The sequence below is a fragment of the Plecotus auritus genome (assembly GCF_963455305.1).
Source record: "Plecotus auritus genome assembly, chromosome: 10".
In the NCBI taxonomy this organism is placed as follows: Eukaryota; Metazoa; Chordata; class Mammalia; order Chiroptera; family Vespertilionidae; genus Plecotus; species Plecotus auritus.
In genome coordinates this window covers 2,375,513-2,390,954 of record NC_137785.1, presented here as the reverse complement: position 1 = coordinate 2,390,954, position 15,442 = coordinate 2,375,513, and the positions used below count along the sequence as shown (strand labels likewise).

Below are 15,442 nucleotides of genomic sequence, written 5' to 3'. Positions count from 1 at the left end.
GGCACTGTGAGGCAGCCAGCATGGGAGCCACAACACAGGTATGCGCTCGGTGTAGGAATCCATCTGGTGGCCTCACGCTTTCCAGCCTTGGGACCTACCTCTGATCTACAGAAAGCCCCTAGGTGCTGAGATTCCTAACGCCGGTAGTACCTCACCGCTTCGGCTGGAGAAACTACATTACCCAGAAGGCAATGCGTCCCACCATGGCGGGTTGAGCCAATGAAAGCCCAGGAAACGGGGCGTTTCAAGGCTGCCCCTGAGTTTAGGGCGGGACTTCCGGCGTCCTCCTCTAGGCTGTCAGGTGGGCCCGTTTGGCGGATTCCACGAATTAGCGCGCCGAGGCCTGAGGGAGGGAGCGCCGGAGGGTCGTCCCCGCTGTGCGAGGCGGCTCCCGGGCTCGTGCCGCCGCCGCTGTCCGGCTTCGGGGGCCTCCGGGCCTCGCAGGCCCCGCTCCGCCCGCAGAGTCCCATGGCGGCGGCCGCGCCGAGGCGCCCGGCGGAGGTGAGCGTGTCCCCCGGGCCTCCCCGCCTCCCCGCAGCCCGGGGCCGGGCGCCCGTCTCTCCTGCAGCCCAGGCCCCGCGGCGGGACCGCTCGGCGCTCGGGGGTGACCCCCGGGGTGAAGGGGGGCGGGGGAGGGGCCGCCGGGGGCACAGCGCAGGGGCGGCTGAGCCGGGAGGATTGGGGAAACCGAGGCCCAGTTTGGTTTTGTGGGGTTTTTTTTTGCCTTTTTATAAGCTTTATTTTTTTTTTTATTAAGGTGTTATATGTGTACACATCTTACCATTGCCCCCCCCCCGCCCCTCCCCACTCCCATACGTGCCCTGACCCCCCAATGTTTTGCGTCCAGAGGCCCAGGTCTGTGTCTCAAAGCGAAGGAGCAGGTGAGGCGAGCGCGTGCGTGCGGAGTTTTCCTGTGCGAACGCGGAGAGCCACTGAGACCCGTGAAGAATGGCTGTGGGGTTCTTTACCTGCCGACAGAATGCTTTTTAATGAAATAATTTATTTTTTTAATATATATTTTATTGATATTTTACAGAGAGGAAGGGAGAGGGATAGAGAGTTAGAAACATCGATGAGAGAGAAACATCCATCAGCTGCCTCCTGCACACCTCCCACTGGGGATGTACCCCCAACCAAGGTACATGCCCTTGACCGGAATCGAACCCGGGACCCTTCAGTCCGCAGGCTGACACTCTATCCACTGAGCCACACCAGTTTTGGCTGAAAGAATTTATTTGAGCCAAACTGGGGACACGCGCCGGGAAGCAGAACCTCGGGGATGGGGGTGAAGCTCTGGGAAAGGCAGGTTGCCTCCGTGTTCACATGCTGCAGTCCCAGGAGGGAGGAAGGGGGGGTGCCTGACACCCATTGGGGATGCGCCAGAGAGGCGGGAGCAAGCAAAGCCGGGGAACCCCTGGGACTGGATACAGAGGAAAATGATGGGCGCATACTTAGCCGGGTGCAGGAACAATTCACACCATCATAATTAAATAAGGAAGGAATGTGTGGTCTCTGCCCTGGCGCCCAGCACCTCGGGGTGTGCCCCAAGGGGTCCAGGAAAAGGGAAGTGACAAGTTACCCAGAGATTTCTCTATTTTTAAAAAAGATATTTTATTGATTTTTTAAAAAACTTTTTTTTTATTGCCCTAATAACCGGTGTGGCTCGGTGGATGGAGCGTCGGCCTGCGGACTGAAGGGTCCCGGGTTCAATTCCGGTCAAGGGCATGTACCTTGGTTGCGGGCACATCCCCAGTGGGAGGTGTGCAGGAAGGAGGCAGCTGATCCATGTTTCTCTCTCATCGATGTTTCTAAGTCTCTATCCCTCTCCCTTCCTCTCTGTAAAATATCAATAAAAGATATTTTTAAAAAAAACCAACTTTTTTTTATTATTGACTTCAGAGAGGAAGGAAGAGGGAGAGAGAGATAGAAACATCAATGATGAGAGAGAATCATTGATCAGCTGCCTCCTGCATGCCCCACGCTGGGGATGGAGCCCGCAACCAGGCACGTGCCCTTGACTGGAATCGAACCTGCGACCCTTCAGTCCGCAGGCCGACGCTCCATCCACCGAGCCAAGCCAGCGAGGGCTATTTTATTGATTTTTTACAGAGAGGAAGGGAGAGGGAGAGAGAGTTAGAAACATCGATGAGAGAGAAACATCCATCAGCTGCCTCCTGCACACCTCCCACTGGGGATGTGCCCGCAACCAAGGTACATGCCCTTGACCGGAATCGAACCTGGGACCTTTCAGTCTGCAGGCCGATGCTCTATCCACCGAGCCACATGGGTTAGGGTTACCCAGACATTTCAAGGGTGTGTTATCATAGATGCAAAAAGGCAGGTGGGCTCAGTTAAGGTAAAGGTTGACCTTGTCAGGGAAGATAGCGGCCTAGGAGGTGACTACCCACCATCACTGCTTTAGTTCAAGTTTCATTTCAGACCATCCTTCCTGGTGACTGTAGGTCTGAGTCTGCAGGACCGCCGCCATGCAGGCCTCCCCTGAGCCGTCAGGTCAGCCCGTGGCCCCTTTCATCCACAACTTTCATTCTCTGCTCGGCCATGGATGGTTGTGAAAAGAGGGACCTTGAGCCCCGAGGGATGCGGGCGTCACCGGCCCCGGGGCTGGGCCAGGGCCCTGAGCAGCCTGAGCCCCTGGGTCCTGGCGGTGGGTGCCAGGCCCTCCACAGGCCTTCCGTCCCCACAGGTTCCTGCAGGTGCAGAGCCGCTGAGGGGCTGGGCTGTGGGGCTGATGTCAGGGCCTCACACTCTTTTTGTTTCTATTTACTTTTTAAACTCCTGGTGACATCGGTAACAGTCAAAGCCGTCAAGAATTTTTGGTGAGTTTATTTGAGCCAAACTGTCGACAGTTGCCGGGAAGCAGAATCTCCACGGATGGGGATAGCGCCCCGGAGAATGGCGGTTTTCCACCGTGTGTTATACATGACGTTCAAAGGGGGAGATGAAAGTGGGTTCCATGGACTCCACTGGTGATAGATGAGGGAGGCGGGAGAAAGCACAGTGGGGGGAGAGGACCTCTGGGATTGGATAGACCAGTGGTCGGCAAACTCATTAGTCCACAGAGCCAAATATCAACAGGACAATGATTGAAATTTCTTTGGAGAGCCAAATTTTTTAAACTTAAACTTCTTCTAACGCCACTTCTTCCAAATAGACTCGCCCAGGCCGTGGTATTTTTTTTTTTTTAAATATATTTTATTGATTTTTTACAGAGAGGAAGGGAGAGGGATAGAGAGCCAGAAACATCGATCAGCTGCCTCCTGCACACCCCCTACTGGGGATGTGCCCGCAACCAAGGTACATGCCCTTGACCGGAATCGAACCTGGGACCCCCTGAGTCCACAGGCTGATGCTCTATCCACTGAGCCAAACTGGTTAGGGCCAGGCCGTGGTATTTTGGGGAAGAGCCATCCTCAAGGGGCCAAAGAGCCGCATGTGGCTCGTGAGCCGCAGTTTGCCGACCACTGGGATAGATGGTAAAATGATAGACCAGCCTTGGGCAAACTACGGCCCTCGGGCCGGATCCGGCTGTTCTATCGGGTTCTCTTGCTCTCCCCTCCGCTCCTTTACTTTGAATTTATATTAGTTCACACAAACACTCCATCCATGCTTTTGTTCCAGCCCGCTGGTCCAGTTTAAGAACCCATGGTGGCCCTCGAGTCAAAAAGTTTGCCCACCCCTGTGATAGACACTCGCTTTATTGACACAGGTGGGTGCAGGGCAGTTAACAGCCAACAATTCAGATAACAACAGGAATGAGGGAACTGGTGGTCTCTACCTTCACACCTGGGTTGTGCCCTGAGGGGTCCAGAAAAAGGGAAGTGACCCTGCTGGTCCCAAGGTTTGTGACTGGTAGATGCAAAAAGCCAGCAGGCTCAGCCAGGGTCCCAGTTGATGTTTGTCAGGGAAGATGCCAGCCTAAGACATGACTACCCACCACAGAATGCTTTTTTCCTTTTCTATCTTTCTTTTTTAAAAAAAATATATTTTATTGATTTTTTGCAGAGAGGAAGGGAGAGGGATAGAGTTAGAAACATCGATGAGAGAGAAACATCCATCAGCTGCCTCCTGCACCCCCCCCCCCCCCACTGGGGATGTGTCCGCAACCAAGGTACATGCCCTTGACCGGAATCGAACCTGGGACCCTTCCGTCCGCAGGCGGACGCTCTATCCACTGAGCCAAACCGGTTAGGGCTAAGTCAGCATTATTAAGGCATTTCCTATAAACTATTCCTAAGAACAAGCAAGTGGTTAGGCCCTAGCTATTTTGGCTCAGTGGGTAGAGCGTCGGCCTATGGACCGAAGGGTCCCAGGTTCGACTCCAGCCAAGGGCACATGCCTGGGTTGCAGGCTCGATCCCCACTAGGGGGGCGTGCAGGGGCAGCCGATCAATGATTCCCTCTCATCATTGATGTTTCTGTCTCTCTTTCCCTCTCCCTTCCTCTCTGAAATCAATTAAAAAAAAAAAATATATATATATATGTATATATAGAAAAAGAAGAAGGTGGTTAGTAAGCAAAACATCAAAGCAAGTAGCGAAGTTGTTACGTGCAGTTGCAGTCACACTCCTGGGAGGTGCAGAAGGCAGGCGCCAGTCCAGTGAGGGGAGTGCTGGATGTGGTACGGGTTCCCCGGAGACCCAGCAGGACGCGGGGCATAAAGGAGAGCCCAGCACCCCGTCTTTCCTGTTGGTCCGCATCACGCGTCGTCCTGCAGGGAGGGAGCCCCGGCCTGCTGAGGCCACTGTCTGACCGTCAGCTTGTAGGCCTGCGATGGTTGTGTTTGAGTTAGGACTCCTAAAAGCATGTCCTTTATTTCCACGTGTAAAATGTTAGAATGCTTATAATGCAGGTGTTCCAGAATGGGAGCTTTAAATAATTCTTTACAGATTTTTTACAGCTTATTTCCCTTGTGGGTTCCTCTGAACTGGATTAGCTTCATTTTTTTTTTTTTTTTTTTTTTAGTATATATTTTATTGATTTGTTACAGAGAGGAAGGGAGAGGGATAGAGAGTTAGAAACATCGATGAGAGAGAAACATCCATCAGCTGCCTCCTGCACACCTCCCACTGGGGATGTGCCCGCAACCAAGGTACATGCCCTTGACCGGAATCGAACCTGGGACCCTTCAGTCCGCAGGCCGACGCTCTATCCACCGAGCCAAACCAGTCAGGGCTAGCTTAATTTGATCTTAATGGGACATATAGAGACTGGGCATTTGATGAAAAATTTGAACCCATTTGTGACAATATCTAGTCCAACCCAGTCATCCTCCAAGCTGCTTGCTTGTTTATGGAAGAGGAAAAGGAAGGATTCCTGTGAGTCTGTCAGGATTATTATTTTTAGATGTAAGGTGGTTAAGGTATTCTACTTGATTTAAGGAAAATCAAATCTTTTGAGACCTATGTCCTTTTATAGCTAGCTGTTGTAATAGGTGAAAGGTGTCCTTTTGGGAGTTTAGTAATGTCTTAGAGTATAAGAGTAAATTATTTACATATGGAATTAGAGTGAAATTTCTAGGAAAATCTGACATCATTTAAATCAGCTTTTAGTATCTAAGAAAAATAGGTGGGCCGAAACCGGTTTGGCTCAGTGGATAGAGCGTCGGCCTGCGGACTGAAGGGTCCCGGGTTCGATTCCGGTCAAGGGCACGTACCTTGGTTGCGGGCACATCCCCGGTGGGAGGTGTGCAGGAGGCAGCTGATCGATGTTTCTCTCTCATCGATGTTTCTGGCTCTCTATCCCTCTCCCTTCCTGTCTGTAAAAAATCAATAAAATATATTAAAAAAAAAAAAAAAGAAAAGAAAAATAGGTGGGCCTTGCCTCATATACCTGGGCCATTACTGTTCAAGTAAACTTGTGATCTTCCCAGGTGAAAGCGGAGGCATTTCTGTCTTTTTTTTACAGAAATGCTGGAAAAGGCACTACATAAATCCATCACTGAAAAATACTGGCGATTCACAGGAATAGCTGATAATAGGTCATGTGGATTTGGAACCATAGGGTACTTGGGACTAACGATAGCCATGAGATTCTGTACGGATTTCTCTTCTTTCCCATTGAGCTTCTTTAATGGAAGGGTAGGAGAATTACAGGAACTTGTACATGGAATTAAAAGCCCCCTTTTAAAAGTAATTTTGTGCCCTGACTGGTTTGGCTCAGTGGATAGAGCATCGGCCTGCGGACTGAAGGGTCCCAGGTTCGATTCCGGTCAAGGGCATGTACCTTGGTTGCGGGCACATCCCCAGTGGGGGGTGTGCAGGAGGCAGCTGATCGATGTTTCTCTCTCATCGATGTTTCTAACTCTCTATCCCTCTCCCTTCCTCTCTGTAATAAACCAATAAAATATATTTAAAAAAAAAAAAGTAATTTTGTGTATTGGGCCTAGTTCCAGGTAGTGCATTAAGGATATTGGTGACTGAAGGCAGAGGAGGTTGGGGGGGCTGTAAGAGATCAACCGAAGGACTTGTACGCATGCATATAAGCATAACCAATGGATACAAGACACTGGGGGGGGGGGCAGGTAAAGGCATGTACTGGGGGGAAGGGGAGGCCGGGGGAAGGTCAATGGGGAAAAAAAAAAAAAGGAGACATATGTACTACTATTTGTAATACTTCAAACAATTAAAAAATAATAAAAAAAATAAAATAAATTCAACCCCCCCCCCAAAAAAAAAGGATATTGGTGACTGGAAAGACCTGAAGTGGCATTGAATGTCTTTTTTAAAAATATATATATATTTTATTGATTTTTTAAAAAATATATTTTATTGATTTTTTACAGAGAGGAAGGGAGAGGGACAGAGAGTTAGAAACATCGATGAGAGAGAAACATCGATCAGCTGCCTCCTGCACACCTCCTACTGGGGATGTGCCCGCAACCAAGGTACATGCCCTTGACCGGAATCGAACCTGGGACCTTTCAGTCCGCAGGCTGGCGCTCTATCCACTGAGCCAAACTGGTTTCGGCAGTTTCCCATAATTCTTTAATTTAATTTTTTAAATTATGGATATATATATATATATATATATATATCTCCGTATTTTGCTTCCAGCGAGGAAGGGAGAGGGAGAGAGAGAGAGAGAGAGAAACATCAATGTTGAGAGAGAATCATTGATTAGCTGCCTCCTGCACAGCTCCTACTATGGATCGAGCCCATAAGCCGAGCATGTGCCCTTGACCGGAATCGAACCCGGGACCCTTCAGAAAGCAGGCCAACGCTCTATCCACTGAGCAACACCGGCCAGGGCTCCCATAATTATTCTTAAAGTGAATAAACTTCTCTACTGGAGCTTTCTTGTGAACCTTGTCCAGTTATTCTCTGTTGCTTTTGTTTTCCAAAACCAGTGGGTATATTCATTGGAAGAGGTCAGAATAGCCAGAACTACTTGTTCTAACAGTTAAGTGCCTTTGTGAACCTAGCTGGGCCCCAGAGACAATTGGGGAACAGTTGCGGCTTCCTCTCTGGCTGAGACCAGCTTTTCTCCGCAGGGCGTTGCAGTCTGGCTGGGGGTTTTGTTTCTGGGCATAAGTGGTCACCTGGGTAACTCACTGGGCACGGGGCAGAGAGCAGCCGGGGCGGGGCCTTCAGCGCGGGAGAGGTGGAGAGAGGTGAATGGGTACCGAGTGCCGCACCAGTGCAGGAGGGCTGAGGAGAGTGAGGTTGGAGCAAGGCCCAGTCGGAGGGAGGCCTCCAGGCCGCCTGCGTCCGTGTGGACCGCCAGAGTCAGCGTACCGCTCGATCCTGTCGGAATCTACCAAGCAGTGTCTGGACCACTCACGCTGAGGAACACGTAGAGGGGCCAAGGAGATGGCCGTGGTGCAGGGCAAGAGGAGGCAGGGGCCGTGGAGCGCAGGCGGGACCGAGGAGTGGTCGGAGAGCCATGTGCCCTTGGAGAAGGAGCATGACTTCATGGCCACAGGGCCCTGGCACTGGCATCAGAGTGAATGAAGGGTGAAGGCCATGTCTGGTGGTGTCTGGAGGAAACAATGCAGACGTGCTGAGAGTTACCTGCAGAGGGGGGCTGTTGTGGCCCTGCATGCCAGGTTCAAGAGCTTACGTGCCATTTATCTGCCCGCCTGCCCGTTGCTGCTGAGGGCGGATACACGGATCGATAGGACCTCGGTGAGACAGCAGATGTCAGTGCCACCTGGGCTTGAAGATCTCCACTGGCCGGGGGAAGGGAGAGTGCCAAGCAGGGTTAAGTAAGGGAGGTGGTAAAATGAGAATCCTGGGAGATACCAGAAAACAAGTTGTCCCTGTCATGGTATGTTTGTGTTACCTCTGAAGTTGTTCTTCCGGGAATGTTGTTGTGTGAGAGAGGTGTGATTCAAAGAATGATTTGCAACCTGGCCGGCATGGCTCAATGGTTAAGTGTCCACCTATGAACCAGGAGGTCACGGTTCGATTTCCGGTCGGGGCACATGCCCAGGTTGCGGGCTCGATCCCCAGTGTGGGGCGTGCAGGAGACAGTTGATCCATGATTCTCTCTCATCATGGATGTTTCTATCTCTCTCTCCCTCTCCCTTCTTCTCTGAAATCAATAAAAATATATACACTGCATGGCCAGATTATTATGATCTCTGAAGGCATAATAATCTGGCCACTCAGTGTGTGTGTGTGTGTGTGTGTGTGTGTATATATATATATATATATATATATATATATATATATATATATATGAGGCCTGGTGCATGAAAATGTGCATGGGTGGGGTCCGGCCAGCCTGGCCAGGGGGAGGGGACATGGGCGGTTGGCCAGCCTGCCTGCTGGTCGAACTCCTGGTCGAGGGGACAATTTGCATATTAGCCTTTTATTATATAGGATATGCACTGAGTGGCCAGATGATTATGGGTTCAGAGATCACCATCTGGCCACTCTGTGTATGTGTGTGTGTGTGTATTTATTTATACATAAAGAATTATTTGCAGAGGACAGTGCAAACTGACAGCCTCAGGGCCCTGGGATTGGGATTTTAAGGTGAAGGGTGATGCCATGTTTTTGTGTCTTGGAGGGACAGGGAGACCACTGGATTATCGCCTGACAAGACCAGTGTCACATCACTCACCCCGTCTCTATGGCCAGCTTCTCTCCCTAAGCAATGTTGGTGACGCCCACTGTATTCACATGATAAGAGGCATTTTGGCCCACATGCCAGGCCCAGAGCTCGGCTATCATCCATCTGCCCATCGCTGTTGAGGGAAGACACAGAATCAATGACGATAAGGAGTGAGTGACTCCGATGGTACCAAGGCCTGGACTCTTATGTGATGTGGGGAGTAGAGGAAGCAGATGCATGTGGACCAGCCGTGGGCAAACTACGGCCCGCGGGCCGGATCCGGCTGTTCTATCCGGTTCTCTTGCTCTCCCCTCCGCTCCTTTACTTTGAATTTATATTAGTTCACACAAACACTCCATCCTTGCTTTTGTTCCGGCCCTCCGGTCCAGTTTAAGAACCCATTGTGGCCCTCGAGTCAAAAAGTTTGCCGGGTGGGGCTTATGACGAACTTGGAATCTAGGAGACAAGCTGACAGTGGAGTAAACTCTCTCCATTATGACAGGAGATGGACTTTGAGGACGTGGCCATCGCCTTCTCCCAGGAGGAGTGGGGGCTCCTTGATGAGGCTCAGAGACTTCTGTACTGCGAGGTGATGCTGGAGATCTTTGCACTTGTAGCATCTCTAGGTAAGACCTTCACATTCTCCCAGTCCCCTGAGGTGATGTTCTGCCTTCTCTTTTTCATTTCAGAGCTATCTTTGTGTGTCCCGTAGCTAGATCATGGGCTCTGCTCATTTAAACCCACTTTCTTGTCAGACATGCTGGGACCGCCAGTGCTGAGCTCGGTGGCATGCCCTGAACAAGGAATTTCCTGAATGCTCGTGTATGCCAAGCCGCTCTGGGCTTGTGCTGCTGCTCACCTCTGTCGTCTTTTTCTTTTTTATTTTTTTTTAAATATATTTTATTGATTTTTTACAGAGAGGAAGGGAGAGGGAGAGAGAGTTAGAAACATCCATGAGAGAGAAACATCCATCAGCTGCCTCCTGCACACCTCCTACTGGGGATGTGCCTGCAACCAAGGTACATGCCCTTCACCGGAATCGAACCCGGGACCCTTCAGTCCGCAGGCCGACGCTCTATTCACTGAGCCACACCGGTTTCGGCACCTCTGTCGTCTTTTCATTACGATTTGGATCATTCGGGTTCCGCGTAGTCATACAGGGGCGGTGCAGGGAGTTCCCTGGTTTTCTCGCAGGGTAGACATGTGATCGCGTCTCAGAGGAGGCCTGGCTGAGCGTGACATAAGGGCCATGTTCAGATCATACCAAGGACAGCGCCCCCCGCCCCCTCTGTGTCCGATAGTGTTTTGGTGCACGTTCCATTGGCCTCGCCTCATTTCTGCCTTTCCTTACCTACACTTGACCCTTTTCTCTGACTGGCCGTTCCATCTGCGACTTCAAGGCTTCCGGCTTCCTTCGTGTTTGCGGCCTCCTGGCGCCACCTGTGCTTCTGCACTGCTCCCTCCGGCAGTGTTCTCCGCCCTGGACCTGAGCATGTGTTAGGAGGTTTGCATACATCCTTAAGGAGTCTTCAGATACCAGCTACTTTCCCAATTTTATTGGGAAAAGGACATAATCAGCCGTTTACACAGCTTGCCCAGGTCACCAACGGACACACTCTGCTGAACACCGTTAGGAGAATGAGTTGGAGAGCCCGCTCTTGTTCCATGTAGGGCAGGCCATCGTTGTATTCCTTTTCTGGTGAGGTCTACCCAATTTTGTGATCTTCAGAGGACCAGTACTGCACAGTTAGCCTCTTTTTCAACCTGTTCCTAGGCCCCTTGGTTTTTTTAAAATATATTTTTATTGATTTCAGAGAGGAAGGGAGAGGGAGAGAGAGCTATAAACATCAATGAGAGAATCACTGATGGGCGGCCTCCTGCACTCCTCCCTCTGGGGCCTGAGCCCACAACCCAGGCATATTCCCTGACCAGGAATTGAACTGTTCCTGGTTTACAGGTCGATGCTCAACCACTGAGCCATGCAGGTCGGGCAAGGCCCTTACTTTTATTATTTTTTTTTAATATATTTTATTGATATTTTACAGAGAGGAAGGGAGAGGGATAGAGAGCTAGAAACATCGATGAGAGAGAAACATCGATCAGCTGCCTCCTGCACACTCCCTACTGGAAATGTGCCCGCAACCAAGGTACATGCCCTTGACCGGAATCGAACCCGGGACCCTTCAGTCCGCAGGCTGACGCTCTATCCACTGAGTCAAACCGGTTTCGGCAAGGCCCTTACTTTTAGACTATCCCATGGAACCAACGTATTAATGTCTAACATCTTGCAGTGGGACTTGCCCCTCAGACCAAAGTCCACAACCGTTTCCTCAGCAATTGTCTGCTTTCAGGTTGTTGGCATAAGACGGAAGATGACGAGACCCCTTCTGAGCAGAGTGTGTCTGCAGAAGGAGAGTCACAGGTCAGGGCGTCTGAGACAGCTCCCGCAGCCCAGAGGACCGACCCCTGTGAGCGGTGTGTCCCAGCCTTGAAAGCTATTCTGCACCTGACTGAGGGCCAAGCAGCAGACCTTGAGCAGAGAGCCTTCTGCAGCGAAGCATGTGCGAGAGGCTTCTGTTTCCCTGCAAACGCTCACCAGCAGCAGAGGGAAGCCGGTGCCGAGGAGCCCTGGGAAGAGGCCGTGGACAGGGCCTCGCGCGTGACCCGGTGCAGCTTCTGCGTCTCAGGGTCACCTTCCGCCTGTGGGAAGGTTGGGGAGGGCTTCCCAGCCATCTCGGGCCTTCCTCAGCACCAGGCCACTTGTGGTACCGGAGAGTCACACGATGGCAGCGAGAGCAGGCAGGCCCTTCCCAGTGGAGAAAATGGTCTCCATTCGGGTGAATTTGAAAAAGCTGCTAGCCCAGACCAGAACCTTGTTCAACGTCAAGGCGACTGTTCTAGAAAAGGGCTTTACGAGTGTAGCAAGTGTCAAAACGCCTTTAGACAAATCTTCCACCTTATTCAGCACAGAAGAGTTCACACCGAAGAAAAGGCTCATGAGTGTAGGGGTTATGGGAAGTCCTTCAGCAAATACTCTGACCTCACTGAACACCGGACACATCACACTGAAGAAGAACCGTATGAATGCAGTATTTGTGGGAAATGCTTTAGACAACGCACGAACCTTATTCAACACCAAAGACTTCATTCTGGAAAAAATACTTTCGAGTGTGGTGAATGTAGGAAATCTTTTCGCTTCAAATGTTACCTCCGCATACACCAGAGAATTCACACTGGAGAAAAGCCTTATGAATGTAGTGATTGTGGGAAGTCCTTTAGCCAAAGCTCTGCCCTTTTTAAACACCAGAAAATTCACACTGGTGAAAAGCCATATGAGTGTAGTGATTGTGGGAGATGCTTTACCTACAAATGTATCCTCATTAATCACCAGAAAATTCACACTGGAGAAAAGCCATATGAGTGTAGTAAGTGTAGAAAATCGTTCAGACGACGCTCCCACCTTATTCAGCACCTTCGCGTTCATTCTGAAGCAAAGCCGTATGAATGGGGTGAATCTGGGAAATCCTTTAGCGATACCTCCAGCTTCCTTCAACACAGTAGAAAAATACCTTATGGGTGTAGTGAATGTGGGAAATATTTTAGCTGCAAATCTGACCTCCTTAGACACCAGAGAGTTCACACTGGAGAAAAGCCATACGAGTGTAGTGATTGTGGGAAGTACTTTAGAGAAAGCTCTGCTCTTATTAAACACCAGAGAGTTCACACTGGAGAAAAGCCATACGAGTGTAGTCACTGTGGGAACTCTTTCAGCCAAAGCTCTAACCTCATTAAACACCAGAGAGTTCACACTGGAGAAAAACCTTACGAGTGTAGTGATTGTGGGAAGTCCTTCCACCAACGCTCTGCCCTCACTCAACACCAGAGAGTTCACACTGGAGAAAAGCCATATGAGTGTAGTGATTGTGGGAGATGCTTTAGCAACAAATGTATCCTCATTAATCACCAGAGAATTCACACTGGAGAAAAGCCGTATGAGTGCAGTACATGCAGAAAATCGTTTAGACAACACTCGCACCTTATTCAACACCTTCGCGTTCATTCTGAAGAAAAGCCTTATGAGTGTGGCAAGTGTGGGAAATCTTTTAGCAGTACCTCCAGCTTCCTTCAACACCTGAGTGTGCACCCTGCAGAAAGGCCTTATAGGTGTAGTGAATGTGGGAAATCTTTTAGCTACAAATGTCACCTCATTAGACACCTGAGAGTTCACACTCGAGAAAAGCCTTGAGTGTCGATATTGTGAGACGTCCTTCCTCCGAAGCACGGGGCTCATGGAACCCCAGAGAGTACACACTGCAGAACAGCCCCATGCGTGCAGTGTTTGTGGGAAAGGTTTTGGGTAGAAATCTGACCTCGCTAGTCACCAGAGCATTCGTACTGGAGCAAGGCCACACGAAGGTGGTGAATGTGGGAAATTCTTTAGAGAACACCCCTGCCTTGTTTGACAGCACCGAGTTCATTTGGCAGAAAACGCTGTGAGTGTGGCAAACGTGGAAAATGTTTTAACCAGAGGTCGGGCTTCCCTCAACACCGGGGAGTTCACACTGGAGAAAAGACCTTATGAGTGTAGTGTATGTGGGAGATATTTTTGCTGCAAATCCCACCTCTTTAAACACCAGAGAGTTCAGAGTGGAGAAAATCCTTAAATGTGCTGAGGATGTTTTATTTCCTCACTCAGTGGAGCAACACCAGAGAAAACTCATCTGAATTTAAACATTTTTTAGTGGAACATACACTGTGCTGGATTTCTCAACAGTTTCAGGTACAAGTGCATCTTTTAAAAAAAATGTTTTTATTGATTTTAGAGAGAGGAAAGGGGAGAGAGAGGAACACTGATGAGAGAAACATCAACATTGATCGGCTCCCTCCTGCACCCCCCCCCCCCCCACTTCGTGGGATCCATCCAGCCACCTGGGCATGTGCCCTGACCTCCCAGTGCACAGGTCAACGCTTAACCACTGAGACACTCCCGGGCACTGGTGCGCCTTCAGTGAGCCGCATTGCCCTTTCTAAGCTGCCCGGGGCTAATACCGGATTGATGTCAATTTTTGTGGCTAAAGATTTCTGAGAGGAAGCGGGAGGGAGATAGAAACATCAGTGGTGAGAGAGAACCTTGGATCGGCTGCCTCCTGCACACCCCCTCCTGGGGATCGAGCCTGCAACCGGGGCGTGTGCCCTTGACTGGGATTGAACCCGGGATCCTTCAGTCCGTAGGTCGGCGCTCTGTCCACCCCGGCCAGGGCCCTCTGTTACTTGTGCTTGAGGAAGTTGTGAATACTCTGAACCTTGGGCAGCATCCTCATTCCTTTCACTCCGACTAGAGAATGGACCCAAACCAGCCGACGAGCGTTACTCGTGTGGCTGTTATTCGACGGTGTGTGTTTAAGTCTGTTGACCTAAGTGTGCCACTCACCTCTGTGCTCACTGAAAGATGGCTTATTAAAGTGTTAATGTTTTATATAGTTGGTTCAACGTTTCTTGTGTAATTTAAAATCCCGAGTTGTCCCTGAATAATCCAAATGTCTACAAAACAGACATGTGTAAAAACTATAGTTCCTTTGACTTCTAATGAGACCCTTCTTTGTCAGATAAATAGAACATTAACCTTTCATAGTTGCAACTTTGGCAGTTCATGAATTCCACTTTCTTTTAGTCTTTTTATAAAATTATTAACCTTCCAAGAAGCCAAAACCCCCAAATCAAAAGTTTTAATCTTCCTTTTATAATGTATATGTGTATCAAAACACAGCATATCTATACTAATAAAAGGGTAATAGGCTAATTATACTGGACATCCTTCCAGACAAAGCCATGGTGGCGGGGGCTGAAGCAGAGGTGGTTAGGGGCGATCAGGTTGGCAGGGGAGCAGTTGGGGGCGATCAGGCTGGCAGGGGAGCAGTTAGGGGGTGATCAGGCTGGCAGGCAGGCTAGCGGTTAGGAGCCAGCGGGCCCAGATTGCAAGAAGGATGTCCAACTGCCGATTTAGGCCTGATCCCTGTAGGACTGGCAGTTGGACATCCCCCAAGGGGTCCCAGATTGGAGAGGGTGCAGGCCGGGCTGAGGGACACCCCCTTCCCGTGCACAAATTTCATGCACCGGGCCTCTATTATAAGTATCTTACAGGTTTGCCAATTATATCTCAATAAAATTGAAAAAACGATTAAAATTACACCCATACAAAGTCATAATCTCAATACTGAGAAAAGAAGCAATGGAGGAATTTTTTTTTTTCATCACAAAGAATAAAAACCCGTTAATTTATTTTTCCTTGAAGAGAATACACTTTGTATTTGGAGAAGTAAGATATTAGTTGTCAAGAGTTCCTCTTGTGGAATGATCAATAGTGC

At 49.8% G+C, this 15,442-nt stretch overlaps 1 protein-coding gene across 2 annotated transcripts; it reads left to right on the top strand.

Annotated features, from left to right (window-relative positions):
* The first annotated feature begins 302 nt into the window (after positions 1-302).
* LOC308234856 (zinc finger protein 792-like) lies at positions 303-14,550 on the top strand. 2 transcript variants are annotated; one of them, XM_080643265.1, is made up of 3 exons: positions 303-501; positions 9,580-9,703; positions 11,429-14,550. In XM_080643265.1, the coding sequence occupies exons 1-3, from the start codon at positions 469-471 to the stop codon at positions 13,321-13,323; spliced, it is 2,052 nt and encodes a 683-aa protein (XP_080499391.1). In that variant the 5' UTR covers positions 303-468; the 3' UTR covers positions 13,324-14,550. The 2 variants fall into 2 exon arrangements, with proteins under 2 accessions (XP_080499391.1, XP_080499392.1); XM_080643266.1 differs by having other exon boundaries at positions 10,478-14,545.
* Positions 14,551-15,442: the final 892 nt, after the last annotated feature.